Raw genomic sequence first — 26,947 nt, forward strand, 5'->3', positions numbered from 1 at the left:
TAAGGATTATTGCCCACATGGTCAAACAGGTACACAGCAACAATGATCCATGATGTGGTACGGAACAGAAAAGCCAGAGCACTTGTTTTCACTGCAGTGATTTAGAGGACAGATCTCAAACCCCAGTGCATTAGAGTGGCCATTTTGAAAAGAGCTTTGAAACAGACTTTTAAAGTTATAAGTGTAGAAAGTTGCCTGGATGTTAACAATGAAAAGTAAACAGTTGTACAACACGTGGGGACGTGTAACGCGATGTTTATGGAAACGCTGCTATTTACTGTACTCTTTAAGCAGGACACAGACAAGTGCTTTAATGTGAAATACAGACACAGCACAAGGTAAATGGACAAGCTGAAGAAAAAAAAAAAAGGTTTCTTAAAAATAAGTATATTGAGCACTTTTAGCTTAATAAAACCACATTTGGAGTCAGAATCCTAATCCTAAAATACGAATCCTAAAATATGAAACCCACAAACCCTATCCACACAATTATATTTAATATATGCCTAAGCCAAAACAACTAAAGTACTTCTGATCATATCTCTCATAAGTGCATGTGTTACGTCAATAATACCGTCCTGTACTTTTGTATAATGACAGCAGAACTCACCCATTTGCAGGCTTTCCAGACTCCAGAAGCGAGTCATTTCCCTCTTTGCTACCATCTCAGACGCTGTACTGTATTGCGATTTCAGCCCCGGAAAAAGAAGACCAACGTTTGCCTTGAAACAACAAGCCCTAAGCCATGGCCTGCTCCCACCTCAGCAGCAGCATACTCAACATGACCAGCGTAATCTGCAGCCTGGGGGATTGGTCAGAGCTCAGAGCTTCACTGTGCAGCATCCCAGACAGAGCCTCGCTGTGCATGCATCCCAGACAGACAGCAGTGTGCTCAGGATCTGACAGCCAGCCCAGCCCACTCACAAGAGCCCAGGCAGCCTCACAGTCATCACGGGGCTCCATTAGGGAGGTCAATTCAAAAACAATACCAATTACACTGCTCTGCCCTGCCTGACTCTGCCTCCCAGGGCACCGGCATGGAGTCGCCATGAAACAGCATTCCATTTCCCTCGCCTAGTAAACTGGGATTTCTGACTTTTACGTTTAATTAGATATCTGCATATTTCACATCATGTGTGCTGCTTATATAATCCAGATGTGTGGGTATGGTGTTTATCATACGCGCAGGTATGAAGAAAAAATAAAAAGGACTTTCAAAATGTTCAGGCCTACAATGGGCCCAATTCACAATGCTTTAACCGTCTAGCTGCTTGTTTTGATTAAATAAATAAATAAATGGTGTTACAAAAAAATAAAAAAACACAACACAACCAATACAAGATTCATACCATTATAAAACAGACAGAGTCAGCTCCAGTATAAAATGCACAGCAAGCCCCCGAGTTCTGAGTGTCATCACATTCTATTACAATTAAATCAACAGATACAGAGCCATCTCCAGTATAAAGTGTACAGTGAGTCAGGCCCTCATTCCGAGTGTCTCACAAACCCTCCCTGGGGCCCTGAGTACGTGACAGCCCCCCCGCGGAGTTCACACTGCACAGCGTCGGCCAGACCCCTACTACAACGTGCAAGCTGCACTGCAATATTCAGAGAGAGAGAGAGAGAGAGACAGAGAGAGAGAGAGAGAGAGAGAGAGACATGGAAGGGACTGTATTCTCTTTCAACGCAGCTCTAACTAATACAAAAAATGATGCTTAGAAAATGAGCAGCACATGGAAGCTTGGGCAGTGTGCTAGCATGATGTCTTTCCACTCTCCACGGCTGGATGACTGCAGTCCGTCTTATAGGCTGCGCACTGTATTTCTGAATAAAGAATCCTATTTTACCAATGCAATTGCCCTGATGTATTGCAGGTGCTGTACTTGGCATATGGATAAATGTCCGATTATACAGAAGCTGTCCTAAACGGTGTGCTTCTACACCATAGCTCTACCATCTTTACCCAACGATGTTTCCAGATGTAAACAGCATGTAGGATTCAGCAGTGTTGAAAACAGCTCTAATGCCAAGCTGTATGTGACCTGCATGGACCATCACGCACAGGCCTCACTGCTACAAGCATGGATTGCCACTTTGTCTATCACAGACTTGAAACATGAATTCTGCGTGGGCTGTGTCACTGAACCCCGCCCCCCCCCCCCTTCTCCGGTCTCTTCTGCTGACCTTTCACCCCTGTCTGGTGACTGTGGATGTGCTTCGGATTGGAGATTCTAATACACTGGACAGTACGTCTGTCTAACAACTGGGCATATAGGCAACACTTACACTTCAAAATGCTTATCTTTAAGTGTCTAGTGGAAATCATATTCTGGGGGGGGAGGGCGGACCACTGTATGCATCCACCACGTTTTTATTATTTCAGCTTTGGTCGACACAGTTTCATCAGGCAGCGACAGCGTAAAATAAAATGGGATTGGTTGGACTTACTGTTCGAGGCTCTCATTTGCCTCCTGCGGCCCACTCGATCCAGCCCAATTGGAGTGCTCTGGGAGAAGGTGAAAGGTCGGAATCTGGCAGAGACCGCTTTGTAAGGTGGCACCTGGTGTGAAGGAACCGGAGGCCGAGGGAGAGGCTGGAAAGAGAGGAAACAAAATGGAAAGAGAGGGTGTGAGAATACCGCGCGAGGGAGAGAACGAGCAGCGTGTGTGAATACTGCGCGAGGGAGAGAACGAGCAGCGGGTGTGAATACCTCGTGAGGGAGAGAACGAGCAGCGGGTGAGAATATTGCACAAGCAGCAGGTGGCCTAGCTCAGCTCACAGGATACATAGACTGCCCTACATCAGATTTACACAGAGGAGGAACAGTTTAAACAGACCGAATGTATTACTTACAATCAATTACTTACAACAAACCTCCAGTCTCCAGTACCCCCCATTCTTGTAAATAACTGGGAGGGGCTGTGGCCTGAAGGAACACCCTTTTCTATACCCTGTTCTAAAAATCGAAGTGTGATGCAAGCAGATCAGCAATGTTTCCATTATACCACTGTATATTCTATTTCACTATTTACAGGTTTTTAGCTATTTTTACAGATCTAATTAGCTACAATAAAACGATTCAGTTAATACAAAGGAAGAGTCAAGTCAGCACTTTGCTTTATTCCACTTGGTACTCTGTAATTAAAATCTTTGAAGAAAAACAAAATCTACAGCCCACGTAATGCACTTAACAGGAAAAGCTCCTTATAGAAATGCAAAGATTAGTTCTTTTCAACTTTTTGAAAATAAGCAGTTAGCTATTGTATAAAAGACCCGCTCTTACCCTTTATTTTCTCCGCCCCAAAAGGACCTTTTCTTTAAGGTGTTAGCAAGAGCCAATAGATGTGCGCAAGCAGCGAAACATTAATGCATTCTAGTGCTACATACTAGGCTCTATATGAAGAGCGTGCCTCAGAATGCACGAAGAGGCTCAGCCAATGCATGGCCGACACAAACCTGCTAGGTTACACCCTGGCTGGCGTTAACCACCACCCATTTCCACTGAAGACCTCAACATGAAACAAGTCTAAGACACTGTTTTACAACTGGGCACAAGCAGCTTTTTAAATAAAATGTTATCACTGCAGCAAAAGAAAACGTGGGTGAGTTCAAATGAAAGACAGAAGAAGATCAGGCATTCGATTTGATTAGTAACGAAAAGTTAAAGGTAGTCCCTTTCCATGCCAAAAGGAGGAAGGAACAAGATGAGAGACGTTGAAGCGCAGATTATAAAAAACCAGAAGCAGCAGCTCAAGCATGCTGACCGAGTGCAAGGCAGGCGAGTGCTCTGAAAGGGTCTCCGAGAAGCCTTACTTGTGCGAGGAGGAGGTCCTCGATCTCCTCTGCCTCGGGGCTGGGGTAGAAGCTGACTCCGATGACGGAGGTGGGTCTGTGTTTTCTGCTCCTGTGCTGGCCCCCGGCGGTGGTTGCCCGGTGGTGGTGGGACGGGGCAGTTTGCTCCTCTCCCTCTGTGCACTCCATGTCTTGGGACTCCACCGCTACACTGTGCTCCGGGATGGAGAACTTCCTGTTGGCCAGCTGGCCATAGTCCGACAGAGGCCGCTGCCGGCTCCTGCCTTTGCCTGCGCTCCCTCTTCGGGGGGCCAGCTTGTGCGAGTCCGGTTTCTCTTCCTCGGGGGCCTGAGACCCTCTCCACTGCTCCTCCGTGCAAACCTTGGGTAAACGTGAAGAGGCTGCATGAGCTCTACAGGGTTTGGATTAGGAGACATCACCCAGCAGCAGCACAGGGTTACAGGGTTGTCATCGTCTTTGCTGATTGAATAATACTACAATGCAGCTTCGCTGTCTCGAGTGAGCGGTTCATTACCTCTTCCCCTCCAAAACACAGAAGAGAAATGAATAATGGCAACTTTCATTTAAAATGCATTGGAGTTATATGAATTAAACGTTTACATAGTTAACCCTTAAATAAACATTATTTAAAACCACAAGCAGGGTCTTTTTAAAAATGTATCTATCACTGCTAAATGAAACGGAACATTTGCAGTATCCTGGTATTTAAGGCAGTCTGGGTGTTGTGACGGAGACACAGCGCTCTGCATTCACATGTCAGCTGTTTACTTAACGTATGAAATCCTTTTACAACAATGGAAATATTCTGCCCACCATCCTTTAACTGTACAGCTGTTATAGTTGTACTGACTTTAACCCTAAACACTGAAAGTCTGCTCAAGCACTTTCCAAACACAGATTTTTTTTTTTTTTTTTTTTACTGTTGAAGTAAGGGGTGCTTTTTAAAACAAACAAGCAAATAACGAAACAGGATAATTCATATTCATTTACTGAGTAATAACGAAATAGGACAATTCATATATTACTTTACTGAGTAATAACGAAACAGGATAATTCATATTCATTTACTGAGTAATAACTAAATAACATAATTAATATATTCATTTACTGTGTAATAACTAAACAGGACAATTCATATATCCATTTACTGAGTAATAACTAACATAATTAATATATTCATTTACTGTGTAATAACTAAAGAGGATAATTCATATATTCATTTACTGAGTTACCTACCTGCATAAAAAATCATCTACTTTAAAAAAACACCTTAAAGGGTACATGAGGACCTTTTTATTTTATTGTGTCACATGTTCCCATGTGTTGCTACAACTGTTTACGTAAGGTGTGTGTATTGTTTTAATTCATTTTATTTTTTTTACATTTTGACCACTTTTTTAAACTTTTAAATTGCATTCCCTGCCTCAAGATGGCTTCGCATGTACCCGCATGGACCTCTTAGAACTACATTTCCCATGCTCCTGCTCACATATGTAACTGAGATGGATTTACCAGCAGGAGGGTGATGGGAAATGATTAACACAAAATAATGAACACAATTAACACAATAACAACACCTTACCTAAACAGTTACAGCAACACGTGGGAACATGTAACACAATAAAATAAAAAGGTCCTTATGTACCCTTTAAAAAGGTCTAAATCTGTGAACCGTGAGCTCAAGAAAAGCTTGCTGGTAAATTACTGCCCTGTGAATCGAAGAGTGCTTTCAGCTTACCTCAAGATCAGTCACAGGAAAAGGTTTCCCACATACACACTGAAACACCACACAGCACTTGCCCACCATGGTTACTTATTATTTTTAATAAGATCCTTTTTGACAAGACTTATTTGACATCTAGCTGACTGGGTGTCCAGAGCACTCCACTGACACCACCGCTGTGAATTGTACTTTGTGACCGCTGTGTTGAAAAGTACATACTGTACCGTCATTCCCAGGAGCCACGGGCTACAGTAGAGCAAACATGAAAATAATAAAGATAAACAAAGCTGCTAACTTCACCGCACACAGCAGCACCGCAGCCTTCTTCCAGTTACACAACTCGCTAGACTCTGCAGCTTGAACTTATCAAGGACAACGCATTGCGCTAATCTATCTGCACTCTGCTGAAGCAGCAGGGAGAACTTTATTACAGTAATCATTTCTTTACAGTGGGTTACTCAGCATTAGGGATGCACATTCGTTCACAGTATAACTGTTAAACAAACATCAAGCCCTGATGTCTGTGTTAGACGACAAGTGCAATCCCTGCCTTTCACTTCCATTGAGAACCCAAACCCTGTTATCCTGTGATCGTACGATTCAGTGCAGTGTGGCTAAACACACGTCATAAAGGGTTCATAGGGACACTGTCACCGAGCAGAATGACTGACTCACTTGAACTTGTACAGGAGCTGTTATAATTACAGTTTACACTTGCCAGTTTTTTTTTTATCATAGGCTTACTGTTATCAGCGATTCCACTCACATATATCTGCACTTTGAACAGGTCACTTTACTCCAAGCTTTAAAAGGGTAATTGATGTATGTAAAAGGCAGGGTCAAGGCTAAAGCAAATGGGCTGAACCTAAACAAATGGGATACAGTTAAGTCAAGGAAAAGGGATCAAGTTTTGCTTACAAACTACAGTGGCATAAATGGAAGATTAAAAAAATGCATTTGTTTTCATACACACAAAAGACTCAGACAGTGGATCCTATACTGTATCTACAGCTCAGCATTTCCTTTTCCAGCATCATCGAGATGTTGGGCACACGAAGGTCCTTTCCTCGGAAAGCAAACAGAATTGTCGAATCACAAGTAAGGATGAACAAAAAGCTAATTCTTTGCAGGTATTGTGGTATTGAGGCTGTGTCGTCCAGTGGTTAAAGAAAAGGGCTTGTAACCAGGAGGTCCCCGGTTCAAATCCCACCTCAGCCACTGACTCATTGTGTGACCCTGAGCAAGTCACTTAACCTCCTTCTGCTCCGTCTTTCGGGTGAGACGTAATTGTAAGCGACTCTGCAGCTGATGCATAGTTCACATACCCTAGTCTCTGTAAGTCGCCTTGGATAAAGGTGTTTGCAAAATAAACAAATAATAATAATATTTGTTGAAAGAGCACAGAAAAGGTCAGCTTTAATCATTAACCAAGGCAGAGCCCTGATTCCTTCTACAAACCAGATCCCAGAGATGTTGATGGAAATGAAGCTCAATATTAGAAGGATTGGTTGCATCATGTGGACCACCCTTGTCAAAAACAACGCGCAGGTTAGTTTGCTCTCCGTCGGTCACTTAAGCTGAGGGAACACAAAGCCACTGTGGCTTGGAACTTGGTTTCAGGAGACTAGGTTTCAGACAACTGCATGGCACACCAAGGTAGAATTGGGGTTTGATACAGCAAAGCTGCCTCAAACTAGGTCTCCTGGAACCAGGTTTCAAGCCAATGTTCCTAAAAAAGTGGCTTCATGTTCCCTCAGCTTAAGAAAAGACAGCACAGGTTAGACAGCATATTAGGAAGGTAAACTAAGGCTCCCGATTGCCACCCAAGGAATGACAATCATTTGATTGATGCACAGTTCACTTCCTAATGGGACTGCCTCAGAGGTTTCAGCACGTATCCAGTAATAATATGGTCTTTGTAATAATTACCTTTGTTAACCTATTTTATCAAACATTATCACTGTAAGCCAATATAGGCTTGCTAGGCCTCACACCTGCAGGGAATTGTATGAGACGTTTCTGTAGCCACAGCAAGCTACACTGCACTTTCAGTTAGACTGGTTCGTAAAGTGAAACCAGTATTACTGCAAATAGAGCCACGAGTTGTGTATGCACAGGAAATGCTGCTCGCTAATTTGGATGCACACACCGAGTCTGTGGTGGTAATGTATTGAAGCCCTGCGGACGTTTCTGCACATTCTGGTCACAATAAAAAAAAACTCTCAAACATGTCAAAAACTCCCACACGACCTGCTGTATAGAGAACAGCCCTGTCTGCAGGGATCAGCCAGCGACTGAGTTTGACCAGGTCTATAAATCTGTGTGCTATGGGAGCACCACGGCTCTTTGCATCGGAAGGTTAGGGTGCGTACTGTATACTGCTGGGGACACCCTTCTTTCTATGGCAGCCCTTCTTTCTCTATTTTCATCATATTACATTCAGCCACAGCAAACCAGCAGTGGGCATCAAACCAACAGCCTTTCAAATGAAAGCCCCCCCCAACCCCACACATTGCAATCATTCAAGTTTGCTTGAAGGTCTAAAGCCAGCGTTTCAACTACTGTTATTTTTAACGCAGTCTGGAGTATCAATGGACTGCAGGTTTTTATTGTGGAGTTGCTGAAGCCAGCGTGCAATCTTGATTATATCCTATTACGCACTTTGGATTCACATTTCTGTGCTGACTACTTCCTTCAGCATCAGTGCAGCCCGTGACAATGAGACAACGTCACAGAGCCTGGACTTACTGCAACAGAACACCAGGCTCAAGCAATGCCACTCTAGCTGTACTGTGAATGTGAAGCTGGCAAGTATACTTATAGCAACCAAAACGCAGCCAGTTTATTTGAAATTGGGCTGCTTGTCACTTCTGTTGTAACCTCTGCTCTACCACCCAGTGGTCTTGAACATGATCCAAAGCTGATTCAGCTTCCACTACCCCCACAGCGCCCACGTACCAGTTGACAAACACAGACTCTGCACACAGTGCAAGGTTTAGGAAATGCTTTCTGCCAGATCAGTTTGTCACACAATTGTCCTTTGTAAGACTGCAATACTGACGCACTAGGGTATTAAAGCTCAAATAATAGGCAACTTTAATGAACTTTTAGAGGGAAATCTTTGCAGGGGGGGGGGGGTACATGCAACAATGAGCAATGGATCAATATCTATCTGCTTTCAGTTTACACATCATTAACAACTGCCCTCCACCTTTCCTTCACAGCTACAACGTTAACTAACTTGGGGTGCTCGGTTTTTTAGGTGTAATTACACAAACTAGCCAGAAGATGGCAACACATAACTAGGTATTGGAACCTGTGTTCTTAAAATGATAAACTCACTGAACACGTGCATAGTGCTGTTATTACTGAACCATAATTCCCATCCGTCAAGCTTCAATGCAAGTTAAGAACCTGCCACAACACTTAACTGTACAATATCTGACAGCACCCAGTACTGTAATAAGCAAGCCAAAACACTGGATATGGTGTTTGAAGTCTGTTTCAATTCAACGGTCCGGTTAAAACACAGAAACAGATGAATGAACCAGAACGGCACACTGCAGTACCTGTAGCCCTGCCAAGAATCACAGCCAGCTTGCTTTAATAAAAGTGAGACGTTTTATTATTTATTTATTTTTTTAAACAAAAATGTTCCCGTGGCTTGCATCAATGAACATTATGAGTACCAGTGTATGATACTGACAGCGAGTGGCTGTGTTAATATAACAGCTGACTCTGAGACATTGACAATGAATGCATTCGAGATCTAAGTAATACGATGTGGTGATGCACTGGGAATGCTCGCTGCAGAAGCACACAGAGCTGTATCTTCGAGATCTAAGTAATACGATGTGGTGATGCACTGGGAATGCACACTGTAGAAGCACACAGAGCTGTATCTTCGAGATCTAAGTAATACGATGTGGTGATGCACCGGGAATGCACGCTGCAGAAACACACAGAGCTGTATCTTAGACTGCTGGATCATTCTCAGGACAGACTTCTCTAATGTGGGCAGCACAGCAAGGCATTCCTCAGCTCTTCCCCTGATGTCGGTTTGTACATTTTTAAAGCTGTTTAAAGAAAGACAAAAGTCCCAGGAACCTGTGCTAGCTGTTGTCAGCTGATCTAGAGGTGTGAAGAAAGCATATTGGACAGATCCTTAACACAGCAATGAAGCTGTTTTCAGAGATTTCAATTAAAGCATTGCTTTAGTTTCACACCGACTTGCCCCCAGGCACTGAATACACAATCCTGAGGGAGGTGCAAAGTTTAAAATCAGAACCATTTTGTGACAGCCATTAAGTGTCATTCAATCTGAATTCTGACGGCACTTTCAGAGCTCTGTGATTGGCTGGTTGCTAGGGGGGTAGCCATTAAGATGCCTTTGCTAAAAAGCAGGTACTTATGATATACTGTATATATACATGTACAGTTATGGCCAAAGGTTTTGCATCGCCCTATAGAATTAACACATTTTGCTTCATAAAGTCGAATGAAACCTAACAATGCTACATTAACATATTGAATTACATAGACATTGCAATATCACTGTAGTTTCTTTGACTACAGGATGTTAAATAAAAAGATCTAAATTACGTTCATATACATATATGTTTTTTCTCAACCCTAAAATTCTAGGTGATATATAGATATGGCAAATAAAACCCAGAAAGCAAATAATAATCTGCAGTGGTCCCTCGATATTTCACTAATTTGACCGATTCACTGTAGCGCCATATTGCCAGCAGACTGTACAAGTACCTTATTTTACTGTATAAGGGCCTTCCACTAATCCACTGTTCTCACATGTTGTTTTATGTGCACTGCACTGCGAGCAGGACTGTATTCAAGCCCCTCAATGAAACTCTTTCAATCTCACCTCCTCTCTCTTCTCCTCCACCTCTGGGGCAGCGTTCAGGCTCTGCTGCGAGTGGCTGCTGATCCCGCTGTCCTCGTTGGCCTCGTCATAATAAACCGTCTGGACTAATTCCTGGAAACACACAGGGCTCTTCCCTGCTCTGGGAGCCTGGCCCTCGCTCCGGCCGTCGCTGTCCATGGAGCTCAGAGACAGCGTGCTGTGCCGGTTGGGACAGTGAAAGGGGGTGTTGCCCTTCAGCTTTTCAGTGCTAGGGCTCCGAGGTTTAGGAGCCGTGGGCCTCACTGGGGTACTGGGCAGCTCGGAATCAAAGACAAACTGAGAGGCACTTTCTGGTTCGCAGTCTGAATAGAAGACCTCGTTGTTAGTGCTGGAGGGGCTGAGTGGGCTGAGTGGGCTGGTGATGTCTGGACTCAGGCAGGAGGGAGCCTTGTTGCTTTTAGCATCCTGGACCAGAGGAGGGCTCTGTGCGTCGACAGTGTCTGAGAGTATATGGGGTTCTGCACGAGCAGGAGGCTTCAGCGGAGTCCTGGCTGGGGAAAGGCCGCGTCGTCGTTCGTTCTCAGAGGAGCTGGAAACTCTCCTGGAATAGTCGTCGTGCAGCCTGCTGTTGGGCCTGGCCCTGCTGGCCGGCTCACTCGGAGGCGGGGGGCTTTCCTTCCTCCTGGCCGCGTCCGTCACGCCGCTGACCAGCTTGAGCACCCGGTCAAAATCTTTGGCTCTGATGGGGCTTTTCCAGCGCTTAGACCTCCTCTCCACACCGGGGATCTTATCCGGGTCCATGGAAGACGTGCTGACAGCCCTCCCGATCCTCTGGCTCTCGTTCGCCGGCTTGGGGTCGGCCAGGTTGGAGGTGGACTTCCTCTTGAAGGAGCTCTTCTTCAGGAAGTTGAGGTTGTCGATGCTTTTGCTCCGTCGGTACACAACCTTGCCGCTGTCCATATCGGAGTGAGGGCAGCCCCGTGGCTCCTGTATGACTGGGGAGAGGGGTCTGGGGCAGTTCGAGCGGTCCTCCCCTTTGCCGCTGTCCAGCAGGTTGATGCGCCCCACCCCATAGGCCCGGCGAATGCTCCGAGAGCGATGCGTGTTCCTCTGGAACGAGTCGTCCCGCTCCTCCACGTCCGACCCGTCTGACGTCAGCCCGTCCCCTGAGCCCTTGAAGTCCTGCAGGGCACTGGAGTGCGAGAAGCGGTTGTTCTGCCCCTGGACGCAAACCCTGTTCGGCACCCGCTTGCTGAGGCCGTTTCCCAGGCCCTCCTCATTCACCAGCTCTGGGGTTTCCCGGGCTTGAATGCCTTGGAAGACAGAAGACTTGAGCTTCTTGAAAGAGCCCATTTTCCTCAGGGAGGACAGCGCGTTCCAGGTGGGAGAGCTGCCCGGCATGATCACGGAACGGGGCCTCTCAGCGCTGGAGCTGCTCCTTTTCCGAGGGGTGGAGAAGAAGCGCATGATCTTGGAAGGGCTCAGCTTGTCCTCCTGTCCATCCAGCTCGCTGCAGTGGACACTGTCCACCATGCCGTTCTCAGAGTTCAGCTCATTCAGAGTTCTCGGTTTAACGTCCTCCGTGGCCACAGCAGTCTCTGCGCTGCCGTTGGAGCAGCCGTGTGGAAAGGATGTCATGCTGGTCCCATTGCTACTGGAGTGCAGGCAGACTGTTTCCTTGGCTGGATCTGGGCTGCTGTCCTCGACTGTGGAGCCGGGCTCATGCAATTCCTCGACGGCACCTCCTCTCCTCTCCGTCTCACATGCGCTGTACGGAGTCAGGTCTTCAGTGGATTGCACTGCCTGGGACAAAGGAAACAAAAGGCAGGTTTAGCAAGTCTTTTTCACACGTTACAAAGGGGAATCAGTCCCTTTGTGGAAACTGAGTAACACGAGGAACATTATCAGATCAACAATAAGCCCTCACGTGACTGGGAAAAGAGCCCTTCTACCTCCACAGCCTGTTTAACCGTTCAACCGTCTGCCTGCTGGAGGTGAAATATAGTCCCCTATTCAGGAGCAAGCTAAGGGGCTATATGCAGTATATTCCCAAGACCTGCCTTCACAATGCATAGACACCAGCTCCTAGATACAGTTTGCATAAAGCTTTTACTTTAAAGACAAGCATCTTAACCACTTCATTTTGATATATTTTGAATCCGATCAATTAACATCACTGCTTAAACCTCCAGATTTTTAATAACCACTGTCAGGAAACAGAACACTTGTTCTTATGAAGAAAGAAAGAAAAAGGAATGAATTAACAAGGGGTCAACAGTAATACAGCCATGCTATGCACACTGCAAAAGAGGCTACCCACCGCGACATGAACTTTGAAAGGGTCAGCAGGCTATTGTTACCACCTTATTGTGGCGTCCACAGTGGTCATGTGAACCGCGAGGACTGATGAGAAACAGGAAGTAAAGTGCCTTAGCAACCAGAGAGAACAGAGGAGCTGGGAGAAGCACTCAGCCCAGCCTGGGGAAATCAAACGACAGGGTGTGTGTGCTTTGCAAGCCCTATGGATTCCCTGGTGGCCTTTAAATTAAACAGTATTTGGACGCTACAATGAGCAAGTCTCTCCAAAAGTAATGAAGCTCCAGTGAAAGGGGCAGAACACACTTAAAGACAGGTTGACAATGGTGCTCTATAGTGCAAAGGGAAGGGTTTTTAGCATGCCTTTTCAAAGAACTTTTACATCAATGGATCAAAATGCATACTGTAAAACTAAACCAGCAAATACATAAAAAACCAATACAATAAACAATAAAAACTAGAAGCAAAAATAACATCATGCATTTCAAACATGTTCTCATGCTTTTGAAAAAAAAAATAGTGTATAAATAATTTTTAGTCATAATTTCTAAGAAATAATTATTAGCGGTATCCAAGAATTATAATCAAAGGAGCTTTTACCTACAAGGAAGGACTACACAGCAAGTGTTTTGGTTTGGACAGTAATTGTTACAACAATTACATTTCAGTCCAATATTCTCTGAAAAAAAAAAAAGCTAACTCAAAGTGCAATTTGTTCCTGTTATAAACTAATCTACAGGTTTGGAAGAGTGTCATGTAACTGTAGAAACCAGGGCAACTGAAATAAAACCAGTTATTAAGCACCATCGAAATGCAAAAAAAAAATATTATAATAAATAAATACAAAAAACAGGCCATGTGGAAATGCAAACGCATTATTAGAACAATGAACACTGCAAAAACTTTCCATGAGTAATTACCAAGCAGCCAACTCCTTTAAGACAGTCCCACAGCCTTCAGTTCAGAAAGCAGTGATTGCACAGCTCCTACAGCAAGAAGGGTCCACACTCTCTTTATATAAACTGAACCCACAGGAAAACATTGCAGCTCCGTGGATCCTAAAGACAACAGCTGCATGCAACAAAATCTTAAATTTAAAACACCCGCGGAGAAGGAAAAAGTAGAACAGAAAAAAACAAACAAACATTGCTTCTTACAGAAAAAGCACAAAAGACACACAGAGCTTTACAAGAGCCCTGCAAACAAGGAGCCTCAGTGCCAGGCAGATTTAATCTCAGGACCAGTCTGACTGGCCCCAGCACAAAGCAGCCATACTAACCTTGTTACACATCACTAGGGCAGCCAAGAAGATCCCATTACTAACAAAACAAGAAAGGTTCTGGAATCCACCGAGGAGAAAGAGTGACAGTGAGAGCAGTTCTAGAATTCACAGAGGAGAGAGAGTGACAGTGAGAGCAGTTCTAGAATCCACCGAGGAAAGAGAGTGACAGTGAGAGCAGTTCTAGGATCCACTGAGGAGAGAGAGTGACAGTGAGAGCAGTTCTAGAATCCACCGAGGAAAGAGAGTGACAGTGAGAGCAGTTCTAGAATCCACAGAGGAGAGAGAGTGACAGTGAGAGCAGTTCTAGAATCCACCGAGGAGAGAGAGTGACAGTGAGAGCAGTTCTAGGATCCACTGAGGAGAGAGAGTGACAGTGAGAGCAGCAGCAGATGCTGTAACTCCAAGTAACAAGTAGATTGTGAGTAGCAGGGACTTTGAACAGCGTGGAGAGAGGGAGAGAGAGAGGGGCGGAGAGGGAGGGGGCAGGTACTAGTGTGAGAACCTGCCTGCCTGCTTGTTTGTTTGGGAGCTATCACATCTCAGAAGGACAATGGCAGAGAAGGGGGTGAAGAGTGTCACAGATTGATGTGAGTGGAGGAGTGGGGTTTGGGGAGTGGGTGGGGGTTTAATCCACACACATTAAAAGATGCCAACAGTAAAAACACAATGGGCTTTACCAAAGTTCTATAAAGAAGGGGAACCAGCTAAACAGAGAAGTGAAGTCTAATGCTTTACTAACTCAATTTGCAGAATGAATCAGTCAGCCAATATGATCTAATCAGATGAATGCTGTTTGATTTATACAGAGAGAATATAAAAGCAGTTATATGCTGCTTTTTAAAGTTTTTTTTAGTTTGAGAGGCGCTGGTGCAGTTTGAGAGGCGCTGGTGCAGTTTGAGAGGGGCTGGTGCAGTTTGAGAGGGGCTGGTGCAGTTTGAGAGGGGCTGGTGCAGTTTGAGAGGGGCGGGTGCAGTTTGAGAGGCGTGGGTGCAGTTTGAGAGGCGCGGGTGCAGTTTGAGAGGGGCTGGTGCTGGCAATGAGGGTGTGTATTACTCTCAGATGAACACATTCAAACAGGACAATAGAAACAGGCTTTCATATTTATTTATGATTTAATCCTTACTTATGTATACTTCCATATGTTTAACATTATTTTCTTTTATGTTCTAAACTAAAAGCTGATAATAAAAATATATTTAAAAAAAGCAGGCTTTCTTTCTATGCCTTTTACAGTTTACGGTTTTTCAGTTTTAAAATGGAATGAGTAATTGTTTCACAGCTCAAACTTCTCATTTGTTCACATTAATAAATCATAAGTGAAATAAATCGTCTTCATGCCTCAGTTAAAAGACATGATTTAACCAACCACAGGTAAAAAATTAACTCCAGAAGTACATGTGGCAGAGTGACTGGAGGGGAGTTCTAATTGGCCATCGTCATGGAGACTGGACTGCTTGGTCCCAGAGTTCCAGCTAACAGAGGTGTGCCATCAACACAAGTTTGTGTCCATGGAAACCGTGACGCTACTAGGCAGTTAGCAGTCGGCCAGGCAGAAAGACAGTAGACCGTACTCTGCAGGAGCCTTGAAATAAAGAAGTGCTGCTTTCAGAGAACACTGCTGTTCTAAACGAGAGTTCCTGGTTATAGTTATAGTCCTCCTGGGCCCTCTTTTAAATTAAAGACCCTAACTGAATGGGCTGACAGGAGCGTGTTATTGTTTTTCTGACATCACCACCGGTTTGTCTTCTCTGAGTCCCCAGCACTGTGCTTGAAGGGCATGAAGCCTCTTCCAGTCAGGTAAATACAAGCTGCAGTGTGATGATACATGGCCATCTCTGTCACAGTGCTTCTCAACACACAGTGTCTGCTCTACCAGGCATCTGTCACAGCGTCTATTCAAACAGCCATGCAAGCTGATCTATGTGCTAATAACACAGACATCATGTTTCAAACATGTACCACTCCGTGCTTTACTTAGTTTCCAATAGAAATGCCTGGCGCATGTCATTATGTGCCAGTTAAGGGACCACCGCATCCTAGAGTTTTGAAAAATGTTATTTGTTATATGAATTATAGAACGTGGTGGCTAGTCCCTCGTATTTATCTTTGCAAGGCGCTACTGTAATTTATCAGCAAACAACTACAATAACATAAATCTGTAAAGTGAATTGTGAAAAGGCAAAGAAACGTAATTAAATCGAAGAAACTTGTCTGTCGCAAAGAAAGCCCTCCTCAATTACAGCTGTCGTAACTTTCAGGAAAGGCACCTTCTACCAATGAGCGGAAAATAAAGTAATTAAGAAAATCTGCTGGTAACAGAGGTGATTAAAAAAGCAATGCAACTGGAGGAGCACAATCCTCACAGGAGAGTCTGCCTGAGCTGGAGAACACGAGCACACTAAATAATCACACGCTGCGGAACTTACTTTAAGTCTGCTTGGGACTACGGGATTCAATGCTAATCACACTGGCGTTGATTACCACACTCCCAGATCACACAGAATACAAGGCGTTAAAAGGAACAGCTGCATTATAGGGGTTTTATATACAGATCATTGTTTTAATTATATTAGAGGCCCAGTCTGACGACAAGAAGATGAGCTTCAGCAGGGTGTTAATAAGGACGTGTGCGTCCCTTTCATGGGGGTACACTGTTCATTGAACTGCAGTGAGACTGCATGATATTACATTTACAAAAGCCACACATGCTATTAGAATGCTTCAAAGGGTGTGTGTGCCACTGGGGCAATGCTAACTGTCTGCAACTGAACATGCGCTGTGTTTCAATGCTTCACATAAAGCAATGGCTTAGAAAGGGTGAAAGCCAAATTGACTGGAAAATGTAAAAGCAACAAATAAACACATCAATAAATTGAGAAACACAAGATTACAAAATCCTTAGCAATCTTCTCGGAATCCTCCTCCTTCGCTGAACCTGGATATTACTGTACAGTACACAGTAAAAGCCAAGAGAAACACAGAGTGCAAACCCACACTTATCTCTGACTCCGCAAACTGCATACAGTGCATGGCACTGAGCACAGCTGCAGCTCACACCCTGGCTGCTTGCCTTGAGACATCGGCCAGGAAGTGTCAAGTGGTACGTTAACTTTCACAAATTCAAGCTTAGTCTTCATTTAAATGCAAATCGCTACAATAGGGGAACAATGGGCCCTCTTACAGAGCCACGTTTGTATTTCAATTGCAAAGCTAAAACGTACCAAGCTAAAAACATGCAACATAACGCTACATTCTGAAAGCTATTGACTCCAAAACATCATTAGCATGCTACTTTCACAGAGTAATAACACACCCAATAAAGTTACTAAAGCACAACTACACGACGCAGGCATTCGGTGCCGGGGGCTTGTGACTCGTCCTGAGCTGTTCCTTGTTACTTTCAGAATTGTAAATGGCGCCCCTCCCCCATCAAGCAAAAATAATGTGAATGACGATTTGGATTACGAGCTTTGAGAATGTAGCCCGTCCAGTCCTCAGCAGGAGTAACTGCTTCTTAAATTCAAGCCTTCCCTCCCAATTCCCTTCTTTCAGTTTCTAATGAATATACATTTAAAAAGCTAACACAATAAAAACAAGACAAACAGCCTTTCTCTAACCAGCACTTTAACAGAACTTGTGAATTTTGAGCACAATGCGGTTGCCAACGATGGTGAAAAAACAACAATAAAAATCAATCACTGTATAGTATCACTCGAAGGGGATTTCTAAACATTTTTCATGGTGTCCAACTATAAACAAATGCTCTGTCCTTCACTTACAAGAGCCCTTACAAGCAACACGTTACCACACTGATCCAGTCTTCATTACAGCAGCAAAGCACCTCCCGAAATCATCCCTGTGGTACTTTTCTGAATCAATAATCAATAAAGACAGCAGCAGCAGCTGTCCCGGTGCTTTGACCAGGACAAGCATTCACAGCGACCCTGTCTGACTAAAGCTACTGTAGACCTGCTGGAATAAAACGGCTCTCCTGAAACAATACACTCAAGGGCCATCAAAAGAAACTATTCATTTCTCACTGTACTAGACGACAGCCTTTCATCTAGCAAGCTGGGCACTTGATAACCTGTCTGATGTGTTCATTGGATGCTAATCTGATTTCTATTGTTTAGATGTTTTCTTTTTCAGTTAAATGACCTTTTTATTACAGTACCACTTCCCTGAGATGTAATCAGTTTATTTATTTATGTATCTGTAATTCATCTGCATTGTCTTCAAAGTCATTCTTGCTGTAAGAAGCTTACTAACAGCTAGTACAACTGGTTTTCCCCCCACCATATATGACAACACAAGGACAGGTTTAAAAATATAATATGACATCACAGTCCCCTCCAGTGTCAGAACCTAACCTTTTACAGGGTCATGCAGCTTTCAGAACACAGAATTAGAACTCTGAATGAAATATCAAGAACCTTTTCCAATCACGTCTACCTCTAACTCTGCTTGCCTGTAGATGTTCTAGCTATGTGCAATGCTCTGACTGCTGGTATCTACAGCTGTTCCCAGCTCTTGTGATGTTGGCTGACACAAAATGACGTTGCAGTGCGCCAGAACCCAGGAAGGGTCCACAGCAAAGCCAGGGCAGAGATTTCTCTTTTGTTCTAGAAAGGGAACTGAATGAAATGTTCTTCACGACTCGATGAAGGACTCCGGCGGTCTGGCCTGGTCCCTTCCTCAAATCTGCACGGCCAGCACTGATGCTTGTTAATAAACCCATGGGAGTAAAGCTGGGTAGATACAACTGTACATGAGCTGGCCCTTTCTAACACAGCAGGTTTAATCCCTGTGCTGAGGACTGCGTCACAGTGTCTTCAGAATCCCACTCATTCTCCAGATCAATGGAGAGAAGCGCCAGCTTCCCCACCCCCTGTCACTCCTTCCAACGTCCTAACCTTGCAGTCACATCCCAGGGACAATACTTTGCTTCGGTACACTGAAGAGTGATAGGGTTCCGCTGCATGATTTGTTAGTTAAGGACTTTGGCGTCTGTCGATAGCAGTTAGAAGTTACCACCCCTGACAAGACTACAGCGGGATGTCAACAAGCCCCTTTTTTGTTGAAGGATAAGTGTGTGAGTGAAGAGTACACAGAGCAGGAATACAGTGCATTAGGGGCTCAGTGTAACATATAAAAGTCCGACTAGAGCACCACAAAGCACCACTAGAGAAGCACCACCTTTCGTCAGATCTTGGTTTTACAGTATTTTAACATCCAGTCATCTAGTACTCCCCCCTCCCCCGCCCCCCCATTCCTTATGTCTTATAACCTAGTGACCCTGTGGACGTGTTGTCAGAACGAGTGAAGTCTCAGTTTGCAGATCTGATATTTGGAGGATTTTGTCCCACTAAATAACACATCCGTTTGCTCCCTTTGAAGCTGTTGCTGCTGATAGAGATAAACGACATTAACGACTAAAATGACTAAAAAGACGTCAACAGCCCTGGGGGGTGGGCAGCTTGTTAGAGTAGACGCTGGTAGCGCTCGATTTGTAGAAGGTCATTGCATTCTGGGTAGCTACAGTAGCTGCAGATGTTGAGAAAATGGAAAAGGGAGTCCAGGGGATTTTGATGCAGTGTGTGTGTGGCAGGCGGCTACAATTCCAGTTACTTCTCCCTTTGTTGTCTCTGCTTCCTCTGTCAAAAGAGACCCCCACCCCCAATAGAGTCCTTCTGCGGAGCCTGGGGCAGAACCAGTATGACCTCATCAGAGCCGGGTATATAGAAGCCATCGCAGCCCAGTGACTCACTGGAGTAGCCTGGGCTGGTTTTCCATTAGCCACCCACAGATCTCTCCATGCAGACACCTAAACCACAGAGGCAGGGGGGGCCCCCAGCAATGAACTGGGTCGGAGACACACTGGCTGTTAATAGACCCGTCCCATAACCTACATTGGCAAAGGAAGCTGGATTAGCCATGCATGACACATTGGAGCAGTCATTCAGCTCTTTGGATAAATCCTGGAGAATAGTGAAGCCTGTGTTTCTACAAGGGCGTATCATTCCACTTTCCTATTCCAACTGCTTTGATGACATCACTGACATTTGTCTACAGCGTTCCATTAAAATGATTACAGAATGACTGTCGGGAACAGCCAGATATTTACTGTTAATAAGGAACTTTGGTATTTTGAACTCATTTTATTTTAGATCTGTTCCAGTAAGATATACAATACTGTAATTCGAACGACTTCGTTCGTTCTTAACGTACAGGTTTTATTTAAGAGGACAGCGGCCAAAAACGCAATGAAAAGGAGAGGACTGTCTCCTGATAACTGGAGGTCCTACTGTAGTTCCAAAAGCGTGTGTTCTGGAGCTACGCAAACATCAAAGGCAGAGCAGGGTTATGTTTTTTATTATGGTCTGGTAACCACATCTTGAAATCTGGTACGGTTCTTCCGTTATGATCAAGTGGGAAACCAGACTGCAGGAAAGAAAGAAAGAAAGAAAGAAAGAAAGAAAGAAAGCAAGAAAGAAAGAGGATCTGTTTGAGTCAAGTTGAATAGGCCGCTTTCTGCAAGCTCCTTTTTCATTGAAACAAGTGTCTCAAGTTTCATAGTGCTTGCCCTTGGCTGGGACCCGGCTCCGACACAGTGGTATTAACTGCTGCTTCTTTTAGGGGCACCATTGGAAACTGTTTTAAAACTTGAGATGTATTTTCAGGGCACAACACTTCAAATGGAACTGCTAGCCTGCCTCCCTGAAGTTTTTTAAGAAATCCATTATTTTTGCAGAATGGCACAGTAAGGACTGTTGTCTGATTTTGACGACAAGGGAATGTTTCTCTCATGAACTATTTGGACTTAACAGAACACTTGCCATTTCCCAGATTACAATGAAAACATTATTCAGTAAATCGGTTTATGCAATTCGTCGCCCCATAGTTGCAGAACACTGGTAAAAGTAATAAATAATACTACTAATTATATATATATATATATATATATATATATATATATATATATATATATATATATATTTTTTTTTTTTTTAATAACCCATACAGAAATACCCGTTTAGTGTTTTTATTTCAACTAAGGTAATTTTGGCAATGTTAAAGTATGTCACTAACTAGGCTAGTTTTCATAATGTTTTTGAAATCTGCATACATGCATGGATGCATACATGTTAAATATTGGCAAAATATGTCTTCAATCTAATTACTCACTAATTCGAGGGACAGTGCATAACTGACGGAAGGCTCTGTAGCAATAAAAGAAAACAGAATCTTTGTGCCACACACTGGCCAGCATCTTGATGGAAGCTCATAGTAAAAGAATAGCCAATAGGAAACAACAGCAGTTAATACAGCAAGGACAGTGGACGGTCAAGCTGTCATTCTCATGGCCCTTTAACTTTTGACTAGGCGCCCCGAGGATTCTGAGACATTCCGTGCAACACGTCAGTGTGTGAATTGTAACTAACAGCAACAGAAACATGCATACTGCGCGGCTCCTTCTGTAATGAATCGTTTAAAGAGAGAACTCATTTAGTAGCAGCGAATGTATTTGGGGTACATTCCAGAGTTCCCTAACTTCACTAAGGACTGCTGTAAAACCACAGGACTGGGCTCCGATTTTAAGCACTGCGACAATCAAGTCACTAACGACATACTGTAATAATATTAGTGTGGGTGTCTGTGGCAATCTGTGTTTCAGGTGACAGGAGGCACACCTCAGGGCAAGGAGCTGCTCATTTGAATCCTGCTTGGGGATACCCTGGGCCTGCTCCTTCTGTAGACACCCCAGCAGGGTCGTGGGAACATGCTGTGCATCCAGGGGAGCCATGAGAAACAGGGGTCCCGTCTGCACTGCTTACAACAAAGAGTTCAGAATTTAGTTGTGAGCAAACATCACGGGTGATTAGGATGGTTTCTATGGGCGTTTTCAGCACTTGCAGAATCCCAAAGATTTTTATACAAGATTGTTATTGACACATTAACTACTTACAAGACCCTAATGGCAATGTCACTACCCTAATTCTATAGAGCCTAAGACTCCCCTATTCAACCAGAATCAAACATTAATATATATATATATATATATATATATATATATATTTTTTTTTTTTTTAATAATCTCATATGAAATAGACCATGGCGGTGGGGGTCAGGGGGTCGATGCGGTTTAGGGATCTCAAAGCCCTCGGATGCGGTTTAGGGATGTAACCCCGGGCTGTAACCTCAGGGGTTAGGGTCCCGAGTGGTGGTCTCAGTTTGAGACCATTCTTGTACAGGGACGCCTGGGGCTCTTCAGTCTGGTAGGGGAGGAGACTGCCGATCGGGGGTCCGGCACCAACTGGAATCAGCAAAGGATAACTAAACTAAAGAGTGCACAACTAATTGATTTGGATTAGCTCTCTATCCTGAGTGGCCGCTTCAGCTGCAGTTGGTTTTATGTCTTATATATCTATAGCATCAATCTCAGCTGTGTTCAGAGATGCCCAAGGCTGTTTCAGTGATGAAAAGGTCTGCTAAGCAATTCTGGATTTTACCTTCTGAAAAAAAAAAAAAAAAGCAATTAATCCTAGGGTAGGCTACTTGCACTCAGTGACAACCACTTGTAACAGGGTCTGTATTTCTTATGAAATTCTCTAACCCTTTTTGATAACGCAATCAATGTTTACCCCACAGGATGCAGGATGACTGAGCCACATACAACACTGTGAAGCCCTTTATATCAACAGCATTCTTTAATAAGAAAACCTCAATTAGACGGCAACAAAGCAACAAAAAAACATTCCTCAATAGCGAGGAAGTGAGAAAACCTGGTCAGGCCTGGCCCGAATAAAAATAATTACTACATTTCCACCGTCTCTTAATAAAAAAAGTACTTACTGAATTTTTTTAATTCATGGATTTATTCAAACATTTTCTCATCGTTAGCGAACATTAGAAAAAGAAAAAAAAAGTAATGAAAGAAAAGCATCTCTGTATTTTGAAGTGTGTTTGTACAGCAGTGTGCGTGATTTGTATTCCAGCAGCATGATTTACACCTGCCTCGTCATGACTTGTATTCCATAAATAAACAACAAAACAACAGGGGGCCTGAAACTGAATACAGAGGACCCGCTGTGCACCAAGGCACCCCCTTTAACAACCACGAGAGAACAGGCAGTCCATTCACTGCAGCTTACCACACCCCAGCAAGAGTATAGGACTGTTTACTGAAAAATAACCCCTCAGGTGTCTGCAGTATTTACCACGCTGCCTGCTGGTGATCTTTACAAGGATTTAGCTTCTTTTGGGGTCTACTTTAGTGCCAGTAGTTCACAGCTGAACCCGAAGCAGAGATCACTTTAAAGTAAAGGCGGCTGTGACCCATAAAGACTGTTATCCAAAAAGGAAGCCAGAAGCCAGATCCCTGGTTTCATGATGGGAAAAGAAAACAACACCACACATGTAGAAAACACAGTGAGTAAAAAGCACTTAGACCTCATCGACACAGCTCTGTTATCTTCACCTTGCCAGATTGTCCTCAGTGGATATGGGGTCAGATTTGACTGCCCACGACTCATGTGACCGTGGGTGGCATTGCAAATATAAAATAAGTTGTATGTTTACACACAGTACAAGCACACACACATACATGCGAGGAGTGATCAAAGAGGAACAGACATACAGTATGCATGGCAGTATGATAACATGGTTGTGTGCACTGCAATACACGTTTCATATAACAGCCCAACACACCGCACCACTTTCATGTTAGTTCAGAAAAGACTAACTACACAGCAATGTTACATCAAAAACATCACATTCATATTCATTTCAAGCACTTTAATTCGCTCATGACAGTACTAAATATAAAGTCAGGGATGGAAATAAGACTTCTATTGCATGGCAGGTTCACCCATTGCATATTTTATTATGTGCTTGATTAGCCGCAGTGTAGAGGTACCAAGATCGGGTGTGTCTTATTAAACTCACAGTAAAACCAGGAATGGATCAAAGAGCTATGCAACGGGAGTCTTATTTCCAGCCCTGAAACTGTGGTGCCTAGCTGAGAGTCAGAAAGTTGAATACAGAGCTCAGTTTGTGGAGTTTCCAAACAGACAGCCTCAAACATCTCATGATAACTCAGTGCTGCTTTTTCTTTAGCTCATCTCAGTAACCATCCTGTTGTTCGGCTCATCTCTGTTTCTGATGGATTAAAAACCAATCAAGCACACCAATGACACTGTAATTGACATCGATTCCATCTTGACCAGCAGTGAATGAGAAAGAACTATACAGGACAGTATGCTATGTTATTTAGAATTAATGACCGCTATGGTTACAATTCTCGCTATGGTTACAGGTGTGGAAAGGACATACCTGAGCACTGCCTGCCTCCTCCGTACGCGAGGGTGACCAGTTTGAGGTACTGAAGTGTTTCTCTGTGCTGGTATCAGTGAACACCTCTGAGGGAGAACTTTACCCTCCTTTCCTTTCCAGCTTTCCATAGACACAGTGTTTAATTTGGCAGGGAGCAGAGAGCAGCTTTGCAGACAAGCTGTTAATTTATAACTAAACAGGGGTGTACAAAAAACAGGCTTAACAAGGGAAGTTGAATCATGATACATTTAGATAGAGATTTTAGTTTCTGTGCGTGTGTGTGTGCGCCCACACGCATGTGTGTATATTGTCTCTATAGAGTTAAAAAGTTTCTAAAACTGCAATGCATTTTAGCAGACAAGTTACATTATTAAAAACATACAGAATATAATGCACAGCATGTTGTTCTGTTTATTGTATGTATGATATTTATAATATCCTTAAAACCGAATCTACCTAACTGGAGAGTTAATAATGAGAAAGGGGCTTTGACAAGAAAACACCACTGTCAGCAGCCTATCTGGCTTAATTATTACTGTATTTCCAAATTTACCTTGCAATACAAGACCATTGCCACCTAGTGGCAATTTCCAGAATTACAGCTCCACCCCAAACTGCACAGATACTCATACATAAGCAAGCCCCTTGCACCCTAACCAGAAACCTTACCCCTTCATCCAGACAGCATGTCTGAAAACCCTACGGCACAAGTTAATAAATCTCACATTTCAACAAACCACTAATATGAAAGGCAAGACTGTATTTTGATAAAAAATGGGCTGTTCATAAACTAAAAATACAGCAGTATGCAGTACATATTTGAGCTTATTTACATAATAAAGCCATGCTATCATAGCTCAATAGAAAAAAAGATTCCCAAACTGCACTGCTGCTGTAATTACAGAACTAAACCCTATGAATATGAGACTTCCTGTGGTTACTCAGTTATTTGAAGTGTGAAATAGCATTGTTACTCAGTTATTTGAAGGTATATTTGAAGTGGACGACTTGTCTTTTTGATGTCTGTCTCTCGACCAGTTATTTGAGACCTTCTTTAACCTCCAACCTAGACCTGGCTCAGTCTATATATAGAGCAGTATGCTGCACTCACTATAATCTTAATGGCAATCTTAATTTGACCAAGACCACAAATTGAAGGGCGCTGCTCAGTGGCACAGAGTTAGTGAGCCTTCCTTGAAGTTGCGAGAAGAAAAAGAAGAAAGGAATATAAGAGCCACAAACATGGCCAGCAACTCCTGTTATATCAGGAATAAAGCAGCAGACAACTGCTCTAATTATACACCGGCCGCCAAGAGCTGTTCCTTTACTGACCACAAAACCATTGCACCCTGACTCAGGGAAGAGCGGCAATATCTATCTATCCCTTATTTCTTTCCTGAATTATTTTGCTACTTTGTAAATGTAGAGCCAATAACATTGCTTCATCTCCTGACATATGTGGGAATCTATTTTATCAATGATCTTTATAGTGCCACAAATGATCCTTCTAGGTCACTAGCTATGTGCATCGGGTGGACAGAACCATGTTTCCTGCTGCAGTAATGCTTGTGAGTAGTATTCTCTAAGCGGAGACTGACAGACCCTGAATCATTGCATCCTATACTGCAGTAAGACGATAGCAATACCATTCTCTAGTCACAGGCCAGTCCTGTGTGTATTAATGAAGAAACCGTCTCTGTTATTAATTAACTGGCAGTGTTAAATAGTACACTGTGTTCCTGTGCCATCTCCCACACGCTCACTTCATGCAAACCTGTTGATTTATTTAGTATTACACACCCGCTTCAGCACACCCATGGTCTCAGCTTTTCAATGTGTAGAGATCCTTTCACCATGCATAGGAGGCTGGAGTGGGCTTCATTTTCTTCCTATTGTGCTTTTGTTTGAATGCATCGGCACTTGATAATTTCATTAAGTCAGATAATTGGTGTTACATCAGAAGGCAGACGGGTCTACTCTATATCCCCTTCGGTCACGGCTTTAAATGGAATTTATAGACATTTTAAAACAGATTGTGTGAACTCTATGGAGTTTGAGATGTTGCCCTGCCAAAACTATACAAATATGATGCATTGCAAAATAGATACATAGACAGGAAACAACATGGTCAAATTATACACAGATAAGAAACAACATGGTCAAATTATACACAGATAAGAAACAACATGGTGAAATTATACACAGATAAGAAACAACATGATAAAATGATACACAGTGCCTGCAAGAGATCTAGATATATGAAGGAATCTCGGTTGTGATGCAATCATGCTGCAGCAATCATGTGCAACAGTCAGGTCTTTGTTAAAAGCTGACCCGCAGGTGAAATGAAGAGAAACAGACTGTATTCCTAACAGACTGTATGTTTTTAAGTGGTTTTATTATTTTTTTCATGGCTTATGTGATTAGTGACCTTCGTCAGTATTTGCTTCATGTTTAAAAGCTGTCTTGTACTCTATTTACAAAAGGGTGAGATCTCCCAAGTGGAGCGCTGTTTACAGTACTGATCAAACAAATGACTTCATGCAATACCTCACTAAAAAAACTGGTTTCAGCACGAACAGCACCACTGATAATGGAAGGGGGTTTCATTTAT

The 26,947-nt window shown here is 43.4% G+C and overlaps 1 protein-coding gene across 6 annotated transcripts in view; it reads right to left on the reverse strand.

Annotated features, from left to right (window-relative positions):
* Positions 1 to 26,947, reverse strand: part of LOC117407289 (spermatogenesis-associated protein 13-like) — a 74,109-nt gene that overhangs the window by 12,164 nt on the left and 34,998 nt on the right. For 3 of the 6 annotated variants that reach the window (XM_059027983.1, XM_059027982.1, XM_059027984.1), the window contains 3 exons: positions 10,425 to 12,206; positions 3,817 to 4,176; positions 2,452 to 2,596 (listed from right to left, as the gene is read on the reverse strand). In XM_059027983.1, the coding sequence (XP_058883966.1) occupies positions 2,452 to 2,596; positions 3,817 to 4,176; positions 10,425 to 12,206 (2,287 nt within the window). Of the gene's footprint in view, positions 1 to 610; positions 1,066 to 2,451; positions 2,597 to 3,816; positions 4,177 to 10,424; positions 12,207 to 24,333; positions 24,391 to 26,947 lie in introns of those variants that run through there. The other 3 variants (XM_059027985.1, XM_059027986.1, XM_034922915.2) reach the window with 3 other exon arrangements.

Source organism: Acipenser ruthenus, chromosome 8 (genome assembly GCF_902713425.1).
Source record: "Acipenser ruthenus chromosome 8, fAciRut3.2 maternal haplotype, whole genome shotgun sequence".
Classification (NCBI taxonomy): domain Eukaryota; kingdom Metazoa; phylum Chordata; class Actinopteri; order Acipenseriformes; family Acipenseridae; genus Acipenser; species Acipenser ruthenus.